The 27,795-nt window shown below is 42.0% G+C and overlaps 3 protein-coding genes and 1 pseudogene across 7 annotated transcripts in view; 3 read left to right on the forward strand and 1 right to left on the reverse strand.

The window, feature by feature from the left end:
* The first annotated feature begins 8 nt into the window (after positions 1-8).
* cptp (ceramide-1-phosphate transfer protein) lies at positions 9-3,399 on the forward strand. The gene is made up of 2 exons (XM_029718848.1): positions 9-342; positions 2,209-3,399. Exons 1-2 carry the CDS (start codon positions 215-217, stop codon positions 2,729-2,731), a joined length of 651 nt encoding a protein of 216 aa, XP_029574708.1. The 5' UTR covers positions 9-214; the 3' UTR covers positions 2,732-3,399.
* Positions 3,400-4,660: 1,261 nt separating this feature from the next.
* LOC115166479 (UBX domain-containing protein 10-like) lies at positions 4,661-9,415 on the forward strand (annotated as a pseudogene).
* A 3,961-nt stretch (positions 9,416-13,376) lies between these two features.
* LOC115165622 (ATP-dependent RNA helicase DDX19B-like) lies at positions 13,377-27,578 on the reverse strand. Of its 5 annotated transcripts, none has more exons than XM_029718852.1 (12): positions 26,885-27,128; positions 26,505-26,553; positions 26,332-26,379; positions 26,100-26,235; positions 25,807-25,899; positions 25,419-25,545; positions 24,999-25,113; positions 24,583-24,760; positions 14,339-14,576; positions 14,023-14,185; positions 13,711-13,902; positions 13,377-13,605 (listed from the first exon to the last, which is right to left on the reverse strand). In XM_029718852.1, exons 1-12 carry the CDS (start codon positions 26,939-26,941, stop codon positions 13,544-13,546), a joined length of 1,458 nt encoding a protein of 485 aa, XP_029574712.1. In that variant the 5' UTR covers positions 26,942-27,128; the 3' UTR covers positions 13,377-13,543. The 5 variants fall into 5 exon arrangements, with proteins under 5 accessions (XP_029574712.1, XP_029574711.1, XP_029574713.1 ...); XM_029718851.1 differs by having other exon boundaries at positions 26,332-26,376; positions 26,487-26,553; positions 26,885-27,126; XM_029718853.1 differs by having other exon boundaries at positions 25,419-25,521; positions 26,332-26,376; positions 26,487-26,553; positions 26,885-27,123.
* Positions 27,333-27,795, forward strand: part of vwa5b1 (von Willebrand factor A domain containing 5B1) — a 57,320-nt gene continuing 56,857 nt past the window's right edge. The window contains exon 1 of the mRNA XM_029718850.1: positions 27,333-27,346. The gene's annotated coding sequence lies outside the window, so the exon portion shown is untranslated. The remainder of the gene's footprint in view (positions 27,347-27,795) is intronic.

Raw genomic sequence — 27,795 nt, forward strand, 5'->3', positions numbered from 1 at the left:
TCTCACGCGCTTCGGACCTGCGCAGACCTGCGCACTGTGGTTTGGTGTATCTGGACAAACAGGGTCTGCAAGGGGTTATCAGAATGCATCATTTTCGTAGAAATGTGTTATTATGATCGGTTATCAAAGATCAGAGGTTAAATAGAACCCAGTCAAGCTTCTAAAATCGCTACTGTTTATTATTGATCATTTTTAGACGTACTTCCGGGTAGCCATGGCTGTAGCATTGGAGGATCTGAAATTCACTTTACAAGAGGTTCTTGACACTTTTAAGTCATGCCTCTCTGAACACAAAGAAGTATTCCTTGAACATTACGTAGCAGGGTGGCGTGGTCTCGTAAAGTAAGTAGTTTAAATGCTACAGTAAGCCTAGATGCTCAGTTTAAATAGTTAGTTAAATAGTACCCGCAAAACACCAGTCTCAACGTCAACAGTGAAGAGGCAACTCCGGGATACTGGCCTTCTAGGCGGAGATGCAAAGAAAAAGCCATATCTCAGGCTGGCCAATAAAAAGAAAAGATTAAGATGGGCAAAAGAACACAGACACTATGCAGAGGAACTCTCGCTAGAAGGCCAGCATCCCTGGGTTCTTCACTGTTGATGTTGAGACTGGTGCTTTGCGGGTACTATTTAATGCAGCTGCCAGTTGAGGACTTGTGAGGTGTCTGTTTCTCAAACTAGACACTAATGTACTTGTCCTCTTGCTGAGTTGTGCACCGGGGCCTCCCACTCTTTCTATTCTGGTTAGAGCCAATTTGCGCTGTTCTGTGAAGGGAGTAGTACACAGCGTTGTACAAGGTCTTCCGTTTCTTCGTAATTTCCCTTCATGGAATAGCTTTCATTTCTCAGAACAAGAATAGACTGACGAGTTTCAGAAGAAAGTTCTTTGTTTCTGGTCATTTTGAGCCTGTAATCGAACCCACAAATGCTGATGCTCCAGATACTCAACTAGTCTAAAGAAGGCCAGTTTTATTGCTTCTTTAATCAGTACCACCGTTTTCGGCTGTGTTAACATAATTGCAAAAGGGTTTTCTAATGATCAGTTAGCCTTTTAAAATTATAAACTTGGATTAGCTAACACAATGTGCCATTGGAACACAGGAGTGATGATTGCTGATAATGGGCTTCTGTATGCCTATGTAGATATTCCATAAAAAAAGTTGCTGTTTCCAGCTACAATAGTCATTTACAAAATTAACAATGTCTACACTGTATTTCTGATCAATTGGATGTTATTTTAATGGACAATAAATGTGCTTTTCTTTCAAAAACTAGGGCATTTCTAAGTGACCCCAAACTTTTGAACGGTAGTTTAAAGAGTCCGGAAGCTAATCTCCTGCAATTCGAAACATTTTTCCATGGGGTTTTGTACTGTGTATTTAAATACTGTATTCTCGACATAGCTCATTCTAATATTTCTACTACTCTTGCATTTTAGTTACACTGTTTATACACACCACATATTTATTAATATACATGATTCTTGACATAGCTCACTGTAATATGTCTACTGCTGTACATATCATTCTTAGTATATCTTGTGTAAATTAATCCGTTGTATATACTGTACGTATAGATTGCATTTGGATTACTGTTGCAATGCTATTTGGGTTGTTAATTCGATTCGTTCTTACATTTCTTCATTTCTTGTTTTTTTGTTTGTTTTTTACTTTTTGTGTACTTGTTTGACATTTTACAGCATCGCTAGGAGCTAGTAACATAAGCATTTTGCTGCACCTGCTATAACATCTGCTAAACTGTGTACGCGACCAATAAACTTTGATTTGGACACTTCCAGTTTAATTTATACAGTTTTTCACAATGTGTATTCATATATGTCTACTGTATTCTCACATAGCTAATTTTAATATACTGTATCTACTACTGTACATTTCATTTTTGTTACACTGTCTACTTTAATTTGATTTAGCCTTGGCATTGGGCTAATGTAAATAAATCCTTGAGTCTGGCATAGTTGGCAAGCCGTACTAATCAGTTTATGCACATCATCTAGTTTGGTATCCTTAAAACAAATCATAATTTATCTCAGTGTAAATGATTCTGGTTGTCTCAAAATAAAGCCATTTAGCATATTGGCATATTTGAAGACTTGGGTTGGGTAGGCTTATATAAGAATGCATCATGGTAGTCCAATAAAATGGCTTATATGTGTCTGATTAAAATGTGTTTATTGTCCTTTATTTCCAGATTCATGAACTGCCTGGGGAGTGTGTTTTCCTTCATCTCCAAGGATGCTGTCAACAAGATCCAAATCCTGGTCAACCATCTGAATGGTGAGAATGGGGCCCACTATGTCACCATCCAGTCTATGGTCAAGTATGAACTGGACAGCCAGCTGGTGGACCTGACCAAGAGAGGCAGTTTCCCAGAGTCCGGCTGCCGCACCCTCCTGAGGCTGCACCGTGCCCTACGCTGGCTGGAGCTATTCCTGGAGAGGCTTCGAACCAGCACTGAGGACAGCAATACCTCGGTCATGTGCTCTGAGGCCTATAATGAGTCCCTCGCCCAACACCATGCATGGATCATCCGCAAGGCTGCCGGCACAGCGTTCTGGGCTCTCCCAGGGCGTGCTACGTTCTTTGATGTGATGAATGTAGGTAGCCCAGAGCAGGTGATGGCTGTGCTAGGGGACACCCTGCCTCTCATCTCTGAGGTATACCAAGTGACAGAGGACCTCTATGCCCAGAACAACATACTGGAGTTGCCCTAGTAGGCAGAAAGTACTGTAGTAGTAGCCTAGTGATCCTAGATCTGTTTGTATCTTACCAACTCCAATGGAATTGTTCATAGGAGTTGGTAAGACTGCATGAACCGATCTGTGACCACCAAGCAACTGTAGCTCTAGTGGTCCAATCAGCACATCAATGCTGGCAAGCCATGCTGCTTTGGATCTTTTCTTGGTGACCATTTATGGTGTATACGGAGGGGATTATTATTGTATATAATATGTACATTATGATATAAGGCAACATTACCCATAGGTTTCTTTCTAAATGTAATTCTATGGCTTCCAGTGCTGTTTTTGTTCAACACACATTTCTGGCATTACATTTTCTCCTTAATGTACTTTAAGTATGCATCATAGTTTATCTCTAAAAGTAGGTTTTGTATCATTACAAATGCACTAGCAGATTTAAATGTTGTGTGCCTGTCTTGTTAAATCTCAAGATAGACATTTTATTTTTTGAAATATAAACCAGTTATTTTACAGTTTTAAATGTTTTCTGCTGACTATAAATTAAGTTAAACATTATACACTGTGACACGATAGGCCTAAGTTATATTGTTTTTGTTCTATTTCTGCAATGATTTATGTATCTCTATCATTTTGTCGTGATGTTATATAACCTAAGATTGAAGAAGGATATTAGTGTTAAATCTGGTAAATCTGGTGTAATGTTTCAATTACAGTTCTTGCACAGTGCAAAACATCTCTGTCTGGACTGGAGGCAGTTGTGATAGAAATGGAGTGGATGCCACTGATGCTGCACGCTCCTTGGCTTGCACCAGCGGGCACCCGTTGATGTGCGAGCGTGTGAGGCAAGCAGCATTGCCAAGGTAACGATAGCTGTGTTGATAATTTGAGTGACGCTGCCTGCTGAAAAAGCCTCAACTTCCCGCTAGAGTGTTGACAAACAAAAGCGAGACATATCTATCTGCTAAAATGCAAGGTATGCTGCAGATATGTTTTCTATTATTCTTATCTTGCACTGTTATTCTAGAGGCAAGTATGTCCCCACTTTGTCACCAACTTGGATCTGACAGCTTAGCTAGCTAACACTAGCTAATTTTCTAGCTATTGTAACTGGTCAACAAGGAAATCAAGTGCAGTAACGTTACATGTTCTCTCACTGGCATGTCAATACGATTAGCTAGCTCAGCTTGCAAGTTGGCCAGTGCTCTCAAAAGGGGTGGTCAGTCTTCTGAGCAGCTACTGAGCATGAAGGATTTTGCTCCAACCCTGATGAGCAGACATATAGTTAGCTAGCTAGCCATGTTTTATTTCACCAGTGATGGTACAAAATTCTACACACCCAGTGGCTTTCTGCAAGAATGCCATCACAGTGACTATGATGAGAAAGAATGTAGAGGAATAACTTCAATGTATTTTCAGGTCTCTCTTGACTGTCTCCCATCTTTCAGAGTTGAGTCGCATATAAACCATTCTACTCCTGTGGAGAAGAATGCATTTGACCAGGCCAAAGTCCTCGAAAGGGCGTTGTCGACCCAGCTTGAGCCACACTCCAAACGTGGACGTGGCTGCCAGCTTCCACGACACACCAATGATCCCCAAGCCTCCTTCAATGGGCTACAACAGGTCAGATCGCTGCCTCCTTCCCACTATCACAGCCAGCTGAGTGTGGACGAAGTCCCATACTACCTAGATAATGTTCCTGAGCTACCCTCTCTTCCCTTCCCTTGGAACAAATACAAGCCCCTCCCCTCAATTGAGAAGAAGGCGTCAGAGGAGTGTGTCTTTGAGTGGTGTGGAGGAGAAGAAATCCAAGCTCAGTCTGTCCGACAACCAACTGTCCTCAGTGAGGACCCGTGCATCATCCCAGAGCAACCCGGAGATAGGCAACATGTCTGAGGAACTTTGCAAGGCCTGCCCCACCCCAACCCTCTGGACCTCAGTGTGATGGCCACAACCCCAGAGACCGAAAGCCCACCAGTATTCCCCCCTGGCACTCCCGATCCTAGGACTTTACTCCTTGCCATCTGAGCCCCATGTGGGAGGAGGTTTGAGCACCACTTCCTACCCACAGACACCCTGCTGCAGAGACCAGATATGGATCCAGATATAAGCATGGTTACAAATAAAAGTTTATTTGTCACGTGCGCGAAATACAACAGGTGTAGACCTAACAGTGAAATGTTTACTTACAGGCTCTAACCAATAGTGCAAAAAAGGTGTTAGGTGAACAGTAGGTAGGTAAAGAAATAAAACAACAGTAAAAAGACAGGCTATATACAGTAGCGAGGCTATAAAAGTAGCGAGGCTACATACAGACAACGGTTAGTCAGGCGGATTGAGGTAGTATGTACAGTGGGGGGAAAAAGTATTTGATCCCCTGCTGATTTTGTACGTTTGCCCACTGACAAAGAAAGGATCAGTCTATAATTTTAAAGGTAGGTTTATTTGAACAGTGAGAGACAAAATAACAACAAAAATATCCAGAAAAACGCATGTCAGAAATGTTATAATTTGATTTGCATTTTAATGAGGGAAATAAGTATTTGACCCCCTCTCAATCAGAAAGATTTCTGGCTCCCAGGTGTCTTTTATACAGGTAACGAGCTAAGATAAGGAGCGCACTCTTAAAGGGAGTGCTCCTAACCACAGCTTGTTACCTGTAAAAAGACACCTGTCCACAGAAGCAATCAATCAATCAGATTCCAAACTCTCCACCATGGCCAAGACCAAAGAGCTCTCCAAGGATGTCAGGGACAAGATTGTAGACCTACACAAGGCTAGAATGGGCTACAAGACCATCGCCAAGCAGCTTGGTGAGAAGGTGACAACATTTGGTGCGATTATTCGCAAATGGAAGAAAGACAAAAGAACTGTCAATATCCCTCGACCTGGGGCTCCATGCAAGATCTCACCTCGTGGAGTTGCAATGATCATGAGAACGGTGAGGAATCAGCCCAGAACTACACGGGAGGATCTTGTCAATGATCTCAAGGCAGCTGGGACCATAGTCACCAAGAAAACAATTGGTAACACACTACGCTGTGAAGGACTGAAATCCTGCAGCGCCCCAAGGTCCCCCTGCTCAAGAATACATATACATGCCCGTCTGAAGTTTGCCAATGAACATCTATGCCCGTCTGAAGTTTGCCAATGATCATCTGAATGACTCAGAGGACAACTGGTGAAAGTGTTGTGGTCAGATGAGACCAAAATGGAGCTCTTTGACACCAACTCAACTCGCCGTGTTGGGAGGAGGAGGAATGCTGCCTATGACCCCAAGAACACCATCTCCACCATCAAACATGGAGGTGGAAACATTATGCTTTGGGGGTGTTTTTCTGCTAAGGGGACAGTACAACTTCACCGCATCAAAGGGACGATGGACGGGGCCATGTACTGTCAAATCTTGGGTGAGAACCTCCTTCCCTCAGCCAGGGCGTTGAAAATGGGTCGTGGATGGGTATTCCAGCATGACAATGACCCAAAACACACGGCCAAGGCAACAAAGGAGGGGCTCAAGAAGAAGCACATTAAGGTCCTGGAGTGGCCTAGCCAGTCTCCAGACCTTAATCCCATAGACAATCTGTGGAGGGAGCTGAAGGTTCGAGTTGCCAAACATCACCCCGAAACCTTAATGACTTGAAGAAGATCTGCAAAGAGGAGTGGGACAAAATCCCTCCTGAGATGTGTGCAAACCTGGTGGCCAACTACAAGAAACGTCTGACCTCTGTGATTGCCAACAAGGGTTTTGCCACCAAGTACTAAGTCATGTTTTGCAGAGGGGTCAAATACTTATTTCCCTCATTAAAATGCAAATCATTTTATAACATTTTTGACATGCGTTTTTCTGGATTTTTTTGTTGTTATTCTGTCTCTCACTGTTCAAATAAACCTACTATTAATATTATAGACTGATCATTTCTTTGTAAGTGGGCAAACGTACAAAACATTTTAGTCATTTAGCAGACACTCTTATCCAGAGTGACTTACAGTAGTAAATACATACATTTCATTTTCATTTCATGCATTTTTATTTTTTTTGTACTGGCCCCCCGTGGGAATCGAACCCACAACCCTGGTGTTGCACACACCATGCTCTAACAACTGAGCCACAGGGAAGGCAAAATCAGCAGGGGATCAAATACTTTTTTCCCCCACTGTACATGTAGATATGGTTAAATTGACTATGCATATATGATGAACAGAGAGTAGCAGTAGCATAAAAGAGGGGTTGGTGGGTGGCGGGACACAATGCAGATAGCCCGGTTAACCAATGTGCGGGAGCACTGGTTGGTCGGCCCAATTGAGGTAGTATGTACATGAATTTATAGTTAAAGTGACTATGCATATATGATAAACTGAGAGTAGCAGCAATGTAAAAAGAGGGGTTGGGGGTGGCACACAATGCAAATAGTCCGGGTAGCCCTTTGATTACCTGTTCAGGAGTCTTATGGCTTGGGGGTAAAAACTGTTTTGAAGCCTTTTTGTCCTAGACTTGGCACTCTGGTACCGCTTGCCATGCGGTAGTAGACAGAACAGTCTATGACTGGGGTGGCTGGGGTCTTTGACAATTTTTAGGGCCTTCCTCTGACACCGCCTGGTGTAGAGGTCCTGGATGGCAGGCAGCTTAGCCCCAGTGATGTACTGGGCCGTACGCACTACCCTCTATAGTGCCTTGCGGTCAGAGGCCAAGCAATTGCCGTACCAGGCAGTGATGCAACCAGTCAGGATGCTCTTGATGTTGAACCTTTTGAGGATCTCAGGACCCATGCCAAATCTTTTTAGTTTCCTGAGGGGGAATAGGCTTTGTCGTGCCCTCTTCACGACTGTCTTGGTGTGTTTGGACCATTCTAGTTTGTTGTTGATGTGGACACCGAGGAACTTGAAGCTCTCAACCTGCTCCACTACAGCCCTGTCGATGAGAATGGGGGCGTGCTCGGTCCTCCTTTTCCTGTAGTCCACAATCATCTCCTTAGTCTTGGTTACGTTGAGGGATAGGTTGTTATTCTGGCACCACACTGCCAGGTCTCTGACCTCCTCCCTATAGGCTGTCTCGTCGTTGTCGGTGATCAGGCCTACCACTGTTGTGTCATCTGCAAACTTAATGATGGTGCTGGAGTCGTGCCTGGCCATGCAGTCGTGGGTGAAAAGGGAGTACAGGAGGGGACTGAGCACGCACCCCTGTGGAGCTCCAGTATTGAGGATCAGCGTGGCAGATGTGTTGCTACCTACCCTCACCACCTGGGGGCGGCCCGTCAGGAAGTCCACGATCCAGTTGCAGAGGGAGGTGTTTAGAACCAGGATCCTTAGCTTAGTGATGAGCTTTGAGGGTACTTTGATGTTGAACGCTGAGCTGTAGTCAATGAATAGCATTCTCACATAAGTGTTCCTTTTGTCCAGGTGGGAAAGGGCAGTGTAGAGTGCAATAGAGATTGCATCATCTGTGGATCTGTTTGGGCGGTATGCAAATTGGAGTGGGTCTAGGGTTTCTGGGATAATGGTGTTGTGAGCCATTACCAACCTTTCAAAGCACTTCATGGCTACGGACGTGAGTGCTACGGGTCTGTAGTCATTTAGGCAGGTTGCCTTTGTGTTCTTGGGCACAGGCACTATTGTGGTCTGCTTGAAACATGTTGGTATTACAGACTCAATCAGGGACATGTTGAAAATGTCAGTGAAGACACCTGCCAGTTGGTCAGCACATGCCCGGAGCACACATCTTGGTAATCCGTCTGGCCCCGCAGCCTTGTGTATGTTTACCTGTTTAAAGGTCTTACTCACGTCGGCTACGGAGAGCGTGATCACACAGTCGACCGGAACAGCTGATGCTCTCATGCATGCCTCAGTGTTGCTTGCCTCGAAGCGAGCATAGAAGTGATTTAGCTCGTCTGGTAGGCTTGTGTCACTGGGCAGCTCGCAGCTGTGCTTCCCTTTGTAGTCTGTAATAGTTTGCAAGCCCTGCCACATAAGATGAGCGTCGGAGCCGGTGTAGTATGATTCAATCTTAGCCCTGTATTGACGCTTTGCCTGTTTGATGGTTCGTCGCAGGGCATAGCAGGATTTCTTGTAAGCTTCCAGGTTAGAGTCCCGCACCTTGAAGGCGTCAGCTCTACCCTTTAGCTCAGTGTGAATGTTGCCTGTAATCCATGGCTTCTGGTTGGGGTATGTACGTACAGTCACTGTGGGGACGACGTCCTCGATGCACTTATTGATAAAGCCAGTGACTGATGTGGTGTACTCCTCAATGCCATCGGAAGAATCCCGGAACATGTTCCGGTCTGTGATAGCAAAACAGTCCTGTAGTTTAGCATCTGCTTCATCTGACCACTTTTTTATAGACCGAGTCACTGGTGCTTCCTGTTTGAATTTTTGCTTGTAAGCAGGAATCAGGAGGATAGAGTTGTGGTAAGATTTACCAAATGGAGGGCGAGGGAGAGCTTTGTACAGGTCTCTGTGTGTGGAGTACAGGTGATCTAGAATTGTTTTCCCTCTGGTTGCACATTTAACATGTTGATAGAAATTTGGTAGAACTGATTTAAGTCCATGGATGGTTACATCGAGACCGGTGTGGATAGACCCCTCCGCAGAACATTCACGGACCTGAACATGACTTTGTGGCATCTTGAATAGATCAGTACTGTGCATCTTTCAGGAGGACATGGACTCTGCCTAAGCTCAGATGAAAGACAGAATAACAAACGACAGTGTTTTTATCCGAAAAATATACACTGAGTATACCAAACATTAGGACCCCCCCAGAACAGCCTTAATTTGTCAGGGCATAGACTCTACAAGGTGTTCGAAAGCATTCCACAGGGATACTGGCTTATGTTGACTCCAATGCTTCCCACAGTTTTGAAGTTGGCTGGATAACCTTTGGGTGGTGGGACATTCTTGATACACACAGGAAACTGAGTGTGAAAAACCCAGCAGCATTACACTTCTTGACACAAACCGGTGCGTCTGGCAACTACTACCATACCCCGTTCAAAGGCACTTATATTTTTTGTCTTGCACATGCACGCTCTGAATGGCACACATACATAATTAATGTCTCAAGGCTTACAAATCATTTTTTATCCTCTCCTTCCTTTCATCTAAATTGATTGAAGTTGATTTATCAAGTGACATCAATAAGGGATCATAGCTTTCACCTGGTCAGTCATGGAAAGAGCAGGTGTTCTTTATGTTTTGTATACTATATATATATATATATATATATAGATAGATAGTACCAGTCAAAAGTTTGGACACACCTACTCATTCCAGGGTTTTTCACTATTTTCTACATTGTAGAATAATAGTGAAGACATCAAAACTATGAAATAACACATATGGAATCATGTAGTAACCAAAAAAGTGTTAAATCAAAATATATTTTATATTGAGATTCTTCAAAGTAGCCACCCTTTGCTTTGATGACAGCTTTGCACACTCTTGGCATTCTCTCAACCAGCTACATGAGGTAGCGTTTCAATTAACAGGTGTGCCTTCTTAAAAGTGAATTTGTGGAATTCTTTCCTTAATGCGTTTGAGACAATCTGTTGTGTTGTTACAAGGAAGGGGTCGTACACAGAAGATAGCCCTATTTGGTAAAAGGCCAAGTCCATATTATGACAAGAACAGCTCAAAAAACAAAGAGAAATGACAGTCCATCATTACTTAACATGAAGTTCAGTCAATCTGGAAAAGAAAAAAGTTTCTTCAAGTGCAGTCGTAAAAAACATCAAGCGCTATGATGAAACTGGCTCTCATGAGGACCGCCACAGGAAAGGAAGACCCAGAATTACCTCTGCTGCAGAGGATAAGTTCATTAGAGTTAACAGCTTCTAACAGCCCAAATAAATGCTTCACATAGTTCAAGTAACAGACACATGTCAACATCAACTGTTCAGAGGAGACTGCGTGAATCAGGACTTCATGGTCGAATTGCTGCAAAGAAACCACTACTGAAGGAAACCAATAAGAAAAAGAGACTTGCTTGGGCCAAGAAACACGAGCAATGGACATTAGACCGGTGGAGTCCAAATCTGAGATTTTTGGTTCCAACCACTGTGTCTTTGTGAGATGCAGAGTAGGTGAACAGATGACTTTGTGGCATCTTGGCATCTCCTCCTCATGTGTGGTTCCCACCGTGAAGCATGGAGGAGGAGGTGTGATGGTGTGGGGTGCTTTGCTGGTGGCACTGTAGGTGATTTATTTAGAATTCAAGGCACACTTAACTAGCATGGCTACCACAGCATTCTGCAGCAATACACCATCCCATCTGGTTTGCGCTTAGTGGGACTATAATTTGTTTTTCAACAGGACAATGACCCAACACACCTCCAGGCTGTGTAATGGCTATTTGACCAAGGAGAGTGATGGAGTGCTGCATCAGATGACCTGGCCCCCACAATCACCTGACTTCAACCCAATTGAGATGGTTTGGGATGAGTTGGACCGCAGAGTGAAGGAAAAGCAGCCAACAAGTGCTCAGTATGTGGGAATTCCTTCAAGACTGTTGGAAAAGAATTCCAGGGGAAGCTGGTTGAGAGAATGCCAAGTGTGTAAAGCTGTCATCAAGGCAAAGTGTGGCTACTTTGAAGAACATAAAATATATTTTTTTTACACTTTTTTGGTTACTACATGATTCCTTGTGTTATTTCAGTTTTAGTGAACACAAATAAAAATAAAAACCTTGAATGAGTACGTATCCCCAAACTTTTGACTGGTACTTATATTTATATAGTATATATTTTTTTTATTACTAAAATAGTGCTTGTTTCCATTGTTCAACAGCAATTTGTAAAGAACCTTTGGCTCGATCAAGTATGGCAAGGTGTGTTTTGCATTTTCATTCAACCATGTATATTTCAAGGGAAAACAAACCTGAATAATGACCAGACAGACATACTTTAGGTAGGTAATCTTTATTAGAACAATAAAACCAAAAAGTGCAAACAAGTATAAGAGAATAGATTCAGCAGAGGCTATGTATTGCTTCCATAGCCAAGGTAAACACTCTAAACACTTAACAAGTTTAGTTCAAGCACAGTCCAAATATAAATAACATTCACTAAGGTGCAAAAAACATTAAAAATTGTGTTTTGCTCAATAAAGCTTTTTTCTCTAAATAAATCTATTCCTAACAATTTAGGTACATTCCATACAATCTTATTTTACTTGGTAATAGTGCCCAATTTTTGTCAGTTGACAGAATAAGCATGCCAATAGTTTAAGGAAAATATTAACCAATTCTGACTCAAATCTTCATGTTCGTTTCAAACCAATTGAATGTGACTGGAAACAAGTTTTGTTCACCGAAACAACCTTCCATCAGAGTTTTACAGAGCCCTATTGGGAAAACTTAAAATACAAGATGGTGCAACCGCTCTAATACGCATAGTAATATTACAATGGAATCTTAGGATTACTGTGAAACACCCGTGTATCCAAACTATCAAGAATGTATTTAGTGTTGCAATATTGAAATACTGTAAATCTCTCAAGGATTGTTAGTCTAGACTAGATTGATCATGAGTTGCCTTCTCATTAATAAGGAATGGACATTTCTCCAGTTTAGTTAGTACAGTACTTCTCATTTGCTCAACTTCAAAATCACACAAATCAGCACAGCAAACTTCCCCCCATTAGTCTAACTTTTGCAAAGTGTTCCGTTTTATTCAATATACTGTATAATGCTGCAAACAACCATATGGCCAATGCGTACACCTATGCATTCCTCTGAGGAGAGCACCCGATCAAGAGTGCAAAATATTAGTTTAGTGTAACCACTCAATAAAAATTATAGCAAATGAAAACCAACTGTAATCCGAATAGTCTCAAAGAGCAGAATATATGAAATCTAAATGTGTTGCATATTATTAAGGCATGGCTAACATATACTGTCATTTCATGTAAACATTCAAATAAATCCTTAAAGTGACTTAAGTCCAAAACCACAAATGTGACTCATTTCAGGAAACTAGGCGTATGTATGTCGCGGGTCCCCACTTCACAGGAGAGCCATTTGAATGTAAACTTTTGTTTTTATTATCAAAATGCATTTTTTGGGGGTCAGAAATGCCTTCTGGAACATGTGAACTTTCATGTGCCTTGATAAAACTTGTATGCCATCTGTAAATACAAATAATATTGTTAAATTACGAGCCTAGTTAGTTTAGCCACAGAAAAATGCAGGAACCTTCCCGCTAGCCATGATTGGCTGAGATAACGGATGGGCTGGACATGCAAAGAGATGAGTTCGGATTGGTCTGCCATGTAGCCCGCTTCTGTCTATAACATGAGCTGGTCAGTATGTGTAGGTAATCCTTTCTAACGCAGCTTTTTTTGATAGCTATCTCGTAGTAGAACTGCATAAGAGTTGCTTTCCACTTTCTGTAGGGTCGAGTTTTGAAATCAGTAGAACTAGAGTATGATTGCAAAGGAGATGGAGAAAATTCTGGCGTATGATTGCAAATATGCAGATAGGGTCGAAACGAGAATACACAGAAGGTTGTGTTGTGTAAAACACCTGTCTCCGGATTACATCTTCAAACTAAGGCAACCATGGCATCCGTGACAGAGGGGAGAAGCGTCCATCCATGTAAATGGGTAAGAGAGTCTAGCTAGTTCCATTTTCAGATAATTATTTCTAATTTTGTCAGAAAGTTGTTTCATTTCAAGTTAAAGTTTACTGTTAGCTAGCTAGTGAACGTTAGCTGGCTGGTTCGCTAGCTAACCTTACGTGTATGATCTGTGTAGTAATATTAATGTGAGGCAACAGTCCCACCTGCATAAATATTAGATGCATTCAATTATGATTTATAAAGGATAGCATCCACTTCAGTTGCTGATTTTCTCGATTTCATCCAGATCGTCACTGTCAAGTTTGTTTATCTTCTTATCTGTGGGGAAAAAAACGAGACGAAAGGTTAGGTTACTAATGAGAACACTTATATAGATCAATATGTACAATGTTGTAATTAATTGGTCTAGAGACAGAAACGTACTGAAATGCTCCTCGATTTGGTTGAGAATGTTCATGCTCTGTTTGCTGTCAATCATATTGACGGCAAGCCCCCTCTTGCCGAAACGTCCTGTGCGGCCAATCCGGTGAAGGTATGTCTCGTTGTCAGCGTTTCCGTCTTTGTCCATGGGCAGGTCAAAGTTGATCACCACGGAAACTTGCTCAACATCAATGCCTATTGAAAGCGAAAAGCATGTTATAATCTAAAATGTTCAATGTCAATGCGAAACACTCATCTTCCTACATAAATACAATTGGTTACATTTATCTTGCTTTACATTTTCTTGATATTCACCTCTGGAGCATACATTGGTGGTCACTAGGACTTTCTCTTTGCCCTCCCTGAAGCGTTCAATGATGGCCGCTCTCTGCTCAACAGTCATCTCCCCACTCAGCAGTGCCACCACATGGCCCTCTTTGGTCAGCTCAGCAGACAGCCAGCCAGCTGTCCTTCGGGTCTACAAAGGCAAAGACCATTGATTATTTCTGTTACTTTATGTACCATACAAACACCTTTATTTCTTTACTTTATTAGGCTAGTTTATGTACCATAACCCAAATCCCCCAGAAATGTAATTCCTATGATACGTTGAGAAGGAGGACAGACTCACGTGACAGAAGATCATAGCCTGGGCGATGGTGATGGCTCCGTAGATATTACAAAGGGCTGTGAACTTCTCGTCCTTATCATTGCAGAGCACGTAATACTGCTTGATGGTGTCCAGAGTCTCCTCTTCACGTTTCAGCTTGATGATGTTGGGGTCTGGCACAACTCTCTCGGCAAACTTCCAGACTGAGTCCTCAAACGTGGCTGAAAACAGCAGCATCTGACATTCATTTGGTAACATTCTGCGTGGGGTGGGGGAGGGAAAAGTCAGAGTTTCTCCAGGTGGATAATGAATAGATGCTTAGTATTAGCCATCATCATTTAGTTAGCTAAGAACAGTTTATTAGCATCAGAAAAAGACATAACAGGAAAAGTCCTCAAGATAACCAGCTGAAGAAGCTAAGGTAACTAATCACCATCAGTGGTCATTAAAGAGATTTTTATTTTTATACTTTGATTTTATTGTGGGAACACAAAAAGTACAAATAAAGAAAAATAAAAGAACAACAAAAAAGATCTGGCAGTTAGTGCACGTCATACCTTCATCATATTAGTTACATTGACATCTTTGAATTAGACCTTTTTCAAGTACGAAACCCATTTTTCCCAGTATTCCTGACCTCTCTCCTCGTGTTCTTAAAGCAAAGGTCATACGCTCCATGTGGTGTATTTCTTTTACAATGTCTATCCATTGTGCCACTGTGGGAGGGTCTTTTGTAGCCATTTCCTGGTGACAGCCTTTTTACTGGCTGCCAGTAGGACTTTCAAGAGGTACTTTTCTCTGTTGTTTAAGTGATCAGGTATTTCACAAAAGCACAAAGAAATGAATGTTTGTTCTATGTCAAATCCCATTATTAAAACCCATTACAAATCCCCAATGTTAGATCTTATTTCTCCCCAGTAAGTTTCGATTGGGGGGCAAGTCCAAAAGATATGAGAGTGATCCACCCTCGATAGGCCGCATTCTCTCCAACATGGATGTAGGGAGCCAGTCTGTTTTGATTTCAGTTTAGGTGTTATGAAGAAACGTACAACATTCTTCCAACAGAATTCTCTCCATGACCTTGAGTTGGCGGTGCTTTGTTGAGTCTCTAATATGTTCAACCATGTTTCATCAGTTATTTACATGTTAAGTTCCTCCTCCCATTTCTTTTTAATATAGTTTGTAGAATATTTCTTTGAGGATTGAATACCCAAGTAGAGATTTGAAATAGTTTTTTGTTAAGCCCCAAATTGTATGCGTTAGTGAATACGTGGATTAATTTTGGAGGTGCTCAAGGGTCAGTCACTTTTATCTCCCTTAAGAAAGTGTTGAACTTGTAGGTATCTGTAAAAATCTTGTTTATCCAAGCCATGTTTTTTACTTAGGTCCTGGAAGTTATCTAGGTCCCCATTCCTTATAATTGTACTGAATGATGTGATGCCTTTCTGCATCCATTGTTTAAATCTGCTGTCCTGAGTTGCAGGGATGAAGCTGGGGTCGTATGCGGGCCAACTCAGCAGTTTGATCTCTGTCTAAATTATTTTGCTTAACTACCCTAAACCATGTCTTCAGAGAGAAATTAATCCACTGATTTTGTCTACTGTATATTTCTATTACCATGTCCTTATTTTGCAAATCTGACTGTATGGGTGTCTCTGTCAAAGTAGTCTCAATGTCTTTCCATTTGGATTTGTATTCTGAATTGCACTGACACATAATACTCTTTTAGGTTTGGTAAGGCCATACCCCCACAGTTTTTTGGTAATTGTAATGTTGTATATCTAATTCTTGATCTCTTACTGTTCCAAATAAACCTTTTTATCCGTTTATCCCATTCCCTAAACTGTTTAGGTGGGATTTCTATGGGCAGTGATTGGAACAAATACAGTAACCTCGGCAGGATGTTAATTTTGATTGTTTCAAACATACAATCTAGGTACACTTGAGCCTAGGTCTTTAAGGAATAACAGAACGTCATCAGCATACATGCATACCTTATGTTCACTGCCTCTTATTCCCTCTAAGGTTGGGTCCTGTCTTATTGCCTGTGCTAATTGTTCGGGGTACAAGGAGAAGCGCGTAGGTGAAAGATTACAGCCTTGTCTTGCCCCTCTCTCTAATTCTATCGTTCGTGACAAATGTCCATTTATCTTTATTCTAGCGGTCGGACATGAATACAGTGTTTTGATGCACTGTATCACTTTGTTGAAACCAAATCTTTCCATAACTTGGAATAGATAATCCCATCCCACTGAATCAAATGCTTTTTCTGCATCTAGACTGATTAATATTGCACTTGTCTTATTTTGAGTAATGTGGTCCATGACATGTAGTGTTCTCCTTATATTGTCCTGTGTCTGCCTATTTTGTATGAAACCAGTTTGATCTCCGTCAATCAATTCTGGGATTATGTTCGCCATTCTTTTGGCTATTATTGATGCTTATAGTTTATAATCCGTGTTAAGAATTGCGATAGGTCTATATGAACTGCATTCCTTCTTATCTTTACCCTCTTTTGGGATTACAGATATGATGGCCTCTCTCCATGACGGTGGGAGACCCCCCTCCCGCAGAGTTCAGTTAAAACAGGCCTTAAGTAGAGGTGTTAGTTTTTCTCTGAAGGTCTTGAACCATTCTGAAGGGAAGCCATCAGTGCCTGGAGACTTGTTTACTTTTAGTTGAGATATTGCTTTATTAATTTCTTCGGTGGATATTTCTAAAGTTAGTCTATCATTTTGCTCTGTCCCAATTGAGGGGAGATCAAGTGAGTTAAAAAAATGCTCTATTCTCTGGTTGCTTGTACAGATGTGTAATATGATTCAAATGCATTCTGTATTTCATCTAATTTGCATGTGATCTTCTTTGTTTTGGGGTCTTTTATTTTGAAAATGGTATTCTGTGCTTGTTGTTTCCTGAGTCTCCATGCTAATAATTTGGTTGCCTTTGAGCCTGCTTCATTATATTGTCGTTTCAGGAACCTGAGCTTTTTCTTTACTCCTTCTCTTATTGTTTCCTGTAATTTCAGCAGTTTCTGTGCTTTAATCTTTTTCTTGAGAGATGATGTGGCTATGATCTTTCCTCTAATAACCGCCTTAGCTGCATCCCACAATGTAGCAGGAGATACTTCCCCGTTATCGTTATTCTCCAGATAGATGTTCAATTCTGTCTTTATTGATTCCTTGAATGCTGGATCATTCAGCATGCTTGTATTAAGTCTCCATAGAGTATTTCTTGGTTTGCGATCAAGGTGTAGAGTAAGGTAAACTCCATTATGATCTGATAAGTCGCTCTGCCCGATCCTAGAATCCTTAAGCCTGTGTCTATCTGCACTGTACATGAAAAAGTAGTCTAACCTGGAGTATTCAGTGTAGCGGGCTGAGTAAAAAGTATATTCCTTATCGGTCTTGTGGGTGTCACACCATACATCGAGCAGTCCTAGATCCTGCAATATCCTATTGATCTTTTTAGCAACTAGACTTATTTTCCTATTTTGATTTGTGCTGTCCAATTTTGAGTTTAAAATTGTGTTAAAATCCCCTCCACATAAGAGTGCCAGAGGTTTCTGTGGCAATTAAATCAAACACCTTCCTGTAGAAGACCATGTCCCTCCCTGGGGGTGCGTATACATTAAATAATGTAACTTCCTTGTTATCTAGTTTACATTTAACAAGTATAAATCTACCCGCCTTGTCTTTTATTTCTGACAAACTCAAAATTAACTGAATTTGGGATCAATATTGCAACACCCCTTCTACCCATTTTGTAAGAAGAAAAAAAAGTATTCCTATATCCCATTTTCTTGAGTTTCTCGTGTTCAGGTGTGGATAAGTGAGTTTCCTGCCAGAATAGTATGTCAACTCTCTCCCGTTTCATCTTTGCTATTACCGTACTTCTCTTGATGGCACTCCCCAGTCCGTTTATATTGAGACTTATGACCATAAATTCCCGATGATGCATCGATATAAATAAAAAGACCTGTGCACCATATCTGCCTGCTTATCATGAGACTAAAAATGAACAAAAAAATCAAGAACGATAATAAAGTAAACCAAAGTGGGAAAATACTTTGGTATTTGTACTCCCATGTCAGAGGACTGTCTCTTCCCTCTGGGGTTTGAGGGGATGAGCCTGTCCGCAGGAGGGGCCCCTTGCTCAGATATGAAAGGGTGCCTATTTTGTCGCTTATACACATCGGTTAATTACAAGTGAAAACTATATCGGTTGTGCGTGCATATCATGAAACCTCTTGATATGTCCTTCTGTCACCCCGTTGTCAATGTGTCATTAATACACTGCTCAAAAAAATAAAAGGGAACACTAAAATAACACATCCTAGATCTGAATGAATGAAATAATCTTATTAAATACTTTTTTCTTTACATAGTTGAATGTGCTGACAACAAAATCACAAAAATAATCAATGGAAATCCAATTTATCAACCCATGGAGGTCTGGATTTGGAGTCACACTCAAAATTAAAGTGGAAAACCACACTACAGGCTGATCCAACTTTGACGTAATGTCCTTAAAACAAGTCAAAATGAGGCTCAGTAGTGTGTGTTGCCTCCACGTGCCTGTATGACCTCCCTACAACGCCTGGGCATGCTCCTGATGAGGTGGCGGATGGTCTCCTGAGGGATCTCCTCCCAGACCTGGACTAAAGCATCCGCCAACTCCTGGACAGTCTGTGGTGCAACGTGGCGTTGCTGGATGGAGCGAGACATGATGTCCCAGATGTGCTCAATTGGATTCAGGTCTGGGGAACGGGTGGGCCAGTCCATAGCATCAATGCCTTCCTCTTGCAGGAACTGCTGACACACTCCAGCCACATGAGGTCTAGCATTGTCTTGCATTAGGAGGAACCCAGGGCCAACCGCACCAGCATATGGTCTCACAAGGGGTCTGAGGATCTCATCTCGGTACCTAATGGCAGTCAGGCTACCTCTGGCGAGCACATGGAGGGCTGTGCGGCCCCCCAAAGAAATGCCACCCCACACCATGACTGACCCACCGCCAAACCGGTCATGCTGGAGGATGTTGCAGGCAGCAGAACGTTCTCCACGGCGTCTCCACACTCTGTCACGTCTGTCACTTCCTCAATGTGAACCTGCTTTCATCTGTGAAGAGCACAGGGCGCCAGTGGCGAATTTGCCAATCTTGGTGTTCTCTGGCAAATGCCAAATGTCCTGCACGGTGTTGGGCTGTAAGCACAACCCCCACCTGTGGACGTCGGGCCCTCATACCACCCTCATGGTGTCTGTTTCTGACCGTTTGAGCAGACACATGCACATTTGTGGCCTGCTGGAGGTCATTTTGCAGGGCTCTGGCAGTGCTCCTCCTGCTCCTCCTTGCACAAAGGCGGAGGTAGCGGTCCTGCTGCTGGGTTGTTGCCCTCCTACGGCCTCCTCCATGTCTCCTGATGTACTGGCCTATCTCCTGGTAGCGCCTCCATGCTCTGGACACTACGCTGACAGACACAGGAAACCTTCTTGCCACAGCTCGCATTGATGTGCCATCCTAGATGAGCTGCACTACCTGAGCCACTTGTGTGGGTTGTAGACTCAGTCTCATGCTACCACTAGAGTGAAAGCACCGCCAGCATTCAAAAGTGACCAAAACATCAGCCAGGAAGCATAGGAACTGAGAAGTGGTCTGTGGTTACCACCTGCAGAACCACTCCTTTATTGGGGGTGTCTTGCAAATTGCCTATAATTTCCACCTGTTGTCTATTCAATTTGCACAACAGCATGTGAAATGTATTGTCAATCAGTGTTGTTTCCTAAGTGGACAGTTTGATTTCACAGAAGTGTGATTGACTTGGAGGTACAGTGTGTTGTTTAAGTGTTCCCTTTATTTTTTTGAGCAGTATACTTAGTTAATATATATGTTATTAACGTGACGCTACTTAGTGTGTTTATAAAGAACACTTTGGCTACTCACCCTTGTTCAGCATTGGGGGGAAAATAGGGGAGATATTTTACCTATTGCAATGTCAACCGTAACAACCCAACGTCTTAACAGCTCACGGTAACTATTCATTCTGTTAAATCCGATTCAGTGTCTTCCATCTTCCCGTTGGAAATGCCTGAGTCTCTCTCGGATGTGAACGTCCTCTCGCCGAGGTGGTTTCCCTCTTTCTCCATGACTCTGCTTGTCGACAACGATCCATGGGAGAGCCTGCTCGAGTCTTTCCGCCGGGGATGTCGCCTTTCTCCTGGCGGTATACTCCACTGGAATGCCCCTCGACTTCAGGTCCTCAACCGCCTCGTCTGCATGCTCGTATGTAACCGGGCCATTTTCCAGAAATACCCACATTTTTGCCGGGAATGGTGTTTGGAAGCGAATACCCTTCTCTTTAAGTGCTTTCTTAATGGGGGTGTATTCTTTCCTTCTTTTCAGTATCTCTCCCGCATAGTCATGATCAAAGAACACTCGTTGGCCTTGGAAGTTAACAGGCTTTTTCCAGGTTGCATGTAAGACTTTCTCTGACTGAGAATTTTAGGAACCATACTACTATGGATCTTGGTGGGGCGCCGCTGGGGTTTTTTGGGGCCAGAGCTCGGTGTGCTCTCTCGATTCCCAGGTCAGTGTCGTCTTCAAGAATGTCTTTGAATAGACCCTCCACGAATTTGGGCATAGTCTTTTTCTGCGCCCTCTACTACGTTATAAAGTCTAATGTTTCGACGTGAGAAACCTTCGAGTTCTGTCACTTTTGCCTGTAGTGCGTGTTGGCTTTTCAGTGACTTCAAGTATTTCCTTGACTGTGGAGTTCCATGTGTCCGTTTCCCCAATGCGCTGTTCTGCGTCCCCCATTCTTGTAGATATGCTGTGAAGTTCCTTTGTTTTCTTCAAGTTTCTGGTTAATGTCCTTCTTGAACTCATTTAGTTATTTTCTTACATCTTCTGGAAGTTCCTTTCGTAAGCCTGTGAGCACCTCGCACAATTCCTCCTTTATCGCCTCACGAAATGAGGGTTATTTTGCTGCTGCTATCTTATTTGCGCTAGCATTAGCCATCTCGGGTTCATCGACGATTATATCTTCTGCTGTCTTGTTACGGGCTGTTGTAGCTTTTCCATTTTGCGTAAGTTATTACAATGCTCAGAGTAAATACTTGAATTTAGGGGGGGAAATACCCAACCAATGTGCAGTATGAAAACTAGGCAGACATTTCCTAAGTTGCGTCACCGGAAGCCGATGCTCCAGTACGTTTGTATACTTTTCAGACAGTAGTTCTGAAAGTAGTGCTTACAAGATAAAAGTGGTCCCCGAAAATTGTTTACTAGGTCACACATGTGCAGATACAGTATGTGCACCACGTCATTGCTCTCCCTCTCGTTCTACTGTGTGTGCATCTTCCTAGCTGTCACTCAAATGGCGAGGGGCTGAAGCTTTTTGGTTGAACTTTAATTGCTAGGGGGCTGGCCGACGTGGGGCAAAATGTTGGAAAAATGGTGCAGTACAGCTTCCAGAAAAACAGTCTCTTTCAAACTAGGGATTTTGCAGCTAATTGAGTAAGACAGTATTTCTGCTTATAGAGTAACTTCATCGGGGTAGGGGGCAGTATTTTGACATCTGGATGAAAAGCGTGCCCGTAGTAAACTGCCTGCTACTCAGGCCCAGAAGGTAGGGTATGCATATTAGTAGTAGATTTGGATAGAAAACACTCTGAAGTTTCTAAAACTGTTTGAATGATGTCTGAGTATAACAGAACTCATATGGCATGCAAAAACCTGAGAAAAAAATACAACCAGGAAGTGTGGAAATCTGAGGTTTATAGTTTAAGTGATTGCCTATCTCATACAGTGTCAATGGTGTCATTTTGCACTTCCTAAGGCTTCCACTAGATGTCAACAGTCTTTAGAACGTTGTTTCATGCTTCTACTGTGAATGGGGAGAGAATAAGAGCATATGGAGTCAGATGACTGAGAAAATGACATGAGCTCAATCTCGCGCGCTCCCGTGAGAGTTAGGTGTGTTCCTTTCAATTTCTGAAGACAAAGGAATCGTCCGGTTGGAATATTATGGAAGATTTATGATAAAAACATCCTAAAGATTGATTCTATACATCGTTTGACATGTTTCTATGAACTGTACTATAACTTTTTTGACTTTTGGTCTGAACTCACTGCGCGAGCACAGTGGATTACTCGACTGAACGCGCAAACAAAATGGAGGTATTTGGACATAAAGATGAACTTTATCAAACAAAACAAACATTTATTCTGTAACTGGGAGTGCATTCCGATGAAGATCAAAGGTAAGTGAATATTTATAATGTATTTTTTGTCATTTCTGTTGACTCTAAAATGGCAGGTATCTGTATGGCTTGTTTTGATATCTGAGCGCTGTACTCAGATTATTGCAAAGTTTGCTTTCGCCGTAAAGCTTTTTTGAAATCTGACACAGCGGTTGCATTAAGGAGAAGTGTATCTATAATTCTTTGAATAACAGTTGAATATTTTATCAACGTTTAGTTTATGATGAGTATTTCTGTAAATTGATGTGCTCATTCACCGGAGGTTTTGGGAGGCAAAACATTTCTGAACATTACACGCCAATGTAAAATGTTTTTTTTTTATATAAATATGAACTTTATCGAGCAAAACATACATGTATTGTGTAACATGAAGTCCTGAGTGCCATCTGATGAAGATCATCAAAGGTTAGTGATTAATTTTAGCTGTATTTATGGTTGTGACGCCTCTCCTTGCTTGGAAAATGGCTGTGTGGTTTTTCTTGTCTAGGCGCTGTTCTAACAATCTAATGTTATGCTTTCGCCGTAAAGCCTTTTTGAAATCGGACAATGTGGTTGGATTAACGAGAAGTGTATCTTTAAAATGGGATATAATAGTTGTATGTTTGAGAAATTGGAATTATGAGATTTTTGTTGTTTTGAATTTGGCGCCCTGCTATTTTACTGGCTGTTGAAAAGTGTGTCCCGCAGGTGGGACGTTAACCTCTCTGGGGTATGTGGGACGCTAAGTATGTATGAACTACACATTGACACATCCAGCCAAAGCAGGACGTTTAAAAAATACATGCTCTGGAACGTTGGTGACTACGATGTCTTTAAGAGCCCTTTTACAGGTGTTTGTAAACAAAGATGTTAAGTCCCCTATATGGCGGACTTTGAGTGGTTCTGAACCGGTTCCGACTGGTCTGCTCTCTGCTACCACTCTCATACAGATGACTTGAAGAGTCAGGTTTCAGACCCTACATTTATAGGGAGTGACACGTCACATTTTCTGGCCTATCCAGGCAATGGAACAATTTCCTGTGCCTGTGAAACTCACAACTATGCTTGCAATAGCACATATGAAGTGGGAGACTAGCGGATACAATAAAACTTCTATCTCGCTGTGATATTCTCAGCCGGATTGAGCTGTCAACATGAAAAAAAAACCCAAATCATGTCTAAATTCTATGACAAGACCACTTTCTATAGGTCACAGACAAGCTGAAGTTGTAACGAGTCTGCACACATCTGAATGGTGTCTATGTGCCGCTCAGTGGACGTTTAGAATTCTATTCAGTTATGTAAAATAGTGCCAATATTGTACTGTCACTAAGTATGATCATATTTATATGACAATTATAAGGTGAAATCTATAGTAAGTTGTTTACAAAGTACTTTATTTAGAAAGTATCATTTCAAGCCCTATTGCCCCACTTTTGTTGAATAGAAAAAAATAGATTTTTCATATTTTCCTAATATTTGTACTATGTACTTGAGGTTGTGTCCTCAAAAGTGAGTACACCTCAACAATTTGTAACTATTTTTACCAGAAAGGTAAGTTCCCAAACTTTCTAAAACTATGCAACATTACCAGTTATTGTTTATGGACATCTCATGAAAGAATATATTTGCATATGTCTATTTATGCAGAAATAAAAATGTTGCCCTATCATTCAAGAGGTTAATGTTTTATTTTATTTAACTAGGCAAGTCAGTTAAGAAGAAATTCTTATTTACAGTGACGGGCTACCCCGACCAAACCCTAACGCGCTGGGCCAATTGTGCGCCGCCCTATGGGACTCCTAATCAAGGCCGGTTGTGATACAGCCTGGAATTAAACCAGGGTTTGTAGTGACGCCTCTAGCCCTGAGATGCAGTGCCTTAGACTACTGCGCCACTCGGGAGCAATACTTAATAGCAACACTCATGTAATTACTGGCCTGCAAGACGAGCTTGTCTTGTAGAACTTAGGTTATGCTAGATGAGAGTACTGTACATTTACAACTTTCAATTTATGAGAAAACTCACCTTTGGATCCGGATGCTCTGGTCCTGGTGACCTTGTGTGGCAATCATGACGTCAGCCTCGTCCAGGACGAAGACGCTGATCTTCTTGGGGTCGATGATCTTCAGTTTGGAGCACCAGTCTAGGACCGTGCCAGGTGTCCCGATGACAATTTGCTCCTGAAGCTTTGTCTCTCGGTCCACTGCTCAGCACCCAGAGACATATAGGACAGTTAATTATGATTCTCATTAGCATCTTTTACAGAACATCCACTTTATAATACAACTTATGATGTGGCATTCGCTTCATTGAATGTTATGCTCCCGCCATGACATTTGTGTGAGAGCACCGGCATTGATTACAATTTCCCCAGTGAAATTATGCACCATAACATTACAGACTGTATTCAGAATAAAAAGCATGAATGTTTTGACACTTACATTTATTGCCACGAATGGCATATGCCAATTTGACCTCAGGATAGAATTTCCCCATCTGTTCAATGACTTTACCAGTCTGCAAAGCTAGCTCGTATGTTGGGGCAATGCAAAGACACTGAGGGGGCAAAATAAGGAGTTTCAGTAATATGAGGCTTTTATCTATAAAATCAACAAACTAAAAAAGCAACACACTGTGATGGAAGTGTTCTATACTAAGGCACTTTCCTTTTACCTGCTACCCTGATCTGCAGTCGCTCTTAATAAAACAAACAAACCCATAAAAATTATTTCTGAACTTGCTGATTACCTGACCTCTGAGTACCTGTATCAGAGGTCTAGCCCCACAGTTCAAGACCATAGCCTGAGTAATGCGAATGGCTCCAGTATATATCAGTGCTGAAGATGGAGATGTCAACTCACCTGAGTCCATTTGTTAGCTGGGTCAACATGGCTGAGCATGGCCAGTGCAAAGGCAGCTGTTTTACCTGTGCCGGACTGTGATTGGGCAATCAGGTTCTGAGGTCTGGAACCAGAGGGATAATACACGCTGAAGAGAGAACGGGGGACTAAAAGGTAGATCATGTAGATTCCATTAATTTCACATCAAAGTCCAATCAAACAACTATATTACTGTATACATAAACGTGATAATGGTTAATAACTAGTTTGACTACATCTGACTGAAGGTTAAAATGAAATGTTTAATATCAGAACACACAACCCCTTCAAATCTTCAGAATATCTCGGCTATTTCCTCTTATTGAGCTTAATCACAAGGAGCATTGAGCTAAATGAAATGGGTACTCACGGCTCTGCCAGCATCATGGGCAGGGCATTCTCCTGGATCTTAGAGGGTCTGTTGAAACCCATGTCATACACTCCTCTTAGCAGCTCATCTTTCCTGAGATGGAAGAACATTTAAAAGACCACATATAAAAAAGGCCAACCAAACATGTTGAACACCACACGATACTGCAAAAAAGTGATGTAGATCCTAACTCAGGTTAAAATACACTTTATAGTGTTGGTTTTATGTGTGGTAGGCCTATTCACATTTGTAAATTAGTAAGCAATGATGAATTTGAACACGAGATGACGTACAGTCTCAGCTCTTCAAATGTCTTGACCGAGTAAAGAGGAGAGTTCGGATCCCTCTGAAGAACCTCTACTTGATTGGTTGTGTTCACAAGGCTGGTGTGGATCATCTTATTCAACAACGACTGGGCTGCTTTGTCCTCTACAAGGCAAGAGTGACAGGTGAATGGCCTGTTGTAGTAATTGAATGGAGACATGATTATGGGGAGATTAAAATAAACCCTGGGAAATCACACACCTTTTTCTTCCCCTTCGGTGCCATTCTCCACTTGTTTTGTAGTACCTGAAGGAACAACAAAAACTCATCACCCCATTTTATCACAAAAAGGTCATAAACAATAACACATGGATATCACGTGCAAAGTTTTATTATTGACACCACAGTGATTTTACCTTTTGCCTTTCTAGGTGCAGCATCACCTCCACCTCGAGGTGGAGATCTTATCACCAAGGAGCCGAACTTGTAAGAGAAAGAAACATGTTGTTAGTACGCAAATATCTACGTTTTCCCTCATCAAATATTGGCAAGCACGTGTGTCTGCACTGAAGTGTCAAATTATGCCAACAACTTCAAAGGCATAACAAACACCGCTACAGTCATTCTAGGTGTCACCATCAGCACATGGTTAGCTAGCTAACCTTTGACAGTTCAGCCACAAATTGCCTCTGCTACAGTTGGCTGCGCTAGCAAGCTTGCTAGGTAGCAGCATAAAGTCTGATGCTTTTCGTCATGCATGGTTGGGAATTCAGCTAGCTAATGAGCTAGCGAAACATTTGCGGAACAAACTTACAGAGTCAGTCGTAGATTCCTGTTTATCGACAGCCAGAGCCCAGGAGTCAGTAGCCATTGTTCACGTTTAATGTATATTATTTTACACCAATTTTCAGCTACACAACAAACTATGAAATGAAGCTGGGCGTCGAAAGGGATGCTGCTGCCGCGCACCTAGCTGCACTCTTTCTGATGGGAACTCGGAAGTGGAATTCTGAGTTCCCATCAACTTTGTTTACCCCATTAGTTTATGTTGGCCTTCGTTGAAAATGTGCAATACTACAGGCTCCATTACAATAATACAATCTGTTATCAGATAAACAGGTTTGGCTATTGTTTTGTTTATTAATCGTCCACTTATTACAGCTATAAAGGATGTGTAATTTCTAGCTAATTTGTTTTTTTCTTTTTGATTTGTCATCTGGTCCCAGAAAATCTGAGTAGGAGAAGAGATGGCGGTCCTGATGAGTGACCCAGCCAGGTAGAGACCTGTCAGTCCACATAAAGAGAGAGGGGGAGATGAGGCCGGAGGCCGGATTGTTTAATTGTGGAGCGATGCAGCTTCAGCCAATAAACCCCACCCACACCAACTCACCCTCACAAATGTCCTTTAAGATGCCATTACAGGTCTACATCGATTGTCATGGTTACGTCCTCAGTGAAAACCCCCCCAAAAAACAGGTGGATCAGATTAACAGTGGCCACAACGCAGACAGCCAAAATCATATCACCCACATTAGAATCTAAACATTATAGGCTTTGCAATAAAGCAGAGACAGAGCACTGAACTGGTGAGGGGGAAGGCTGATGCCTGGATCGAGGCGAGACGAGCTTTATGTTCACCCTCCCACAATTTCTTGTTCTCCACGCCTGGCGTTGCATTTAATTTAGTCTGATCCCCCAGCTATCAAAAAGAATGCATGAATGGGG

This window comes from Salmo trutta, chromosome 28, assembly GCF_901001165.1.
Source record: "Salmo trutta chromosome 28, fSalTru1.1, whole genome shotgun sequence".
NCBI classification, from domain to species: Eukaryota; Metazoa; Chordata; class Actinopteri; order Salmoniformes; family Salmonidae; genus Salmo; species Salmo trutta.

Bases quoted from the DNA above. Each gene is read 5' to 3' on its own strand.
- cptp (XM_029718848.1), top strand. From the start codon at position 215: ATGGCTGTAGCATTGGAGGATCTGAAATTCACTTTACAAGAGGTTCTT. The intron at 343-2,208 runs GTAAGTAGTTTA...CTTTATTTCCAG, and splicing joins GGGTGGCGTGGTCTCGTAAA to ATTCATGAACTGCCTGGGGA.
- LOC115165622 (XM_029718851.1), bottom strand. From the start codon at position 26,941: ATGGCTACTGACTCCTGGGCTCTGGCTGTCGATAAACAGGAATCTACG. The intron at 26,554-26,884 runs GTAAGTTTGTTC...TTCTCTTACAAG, and splicing joins AGGAATCTACGACTGACTCT to TTCGGCTCCTTGGTGATAAG. The intron at 26,377-26,486 runs GTAAAATCACTG...TTGTTCCTTCAG, and splicing joins TGCACCTAGAAAGGCAAAAG to GTACTACAAAACAAGTGGAG.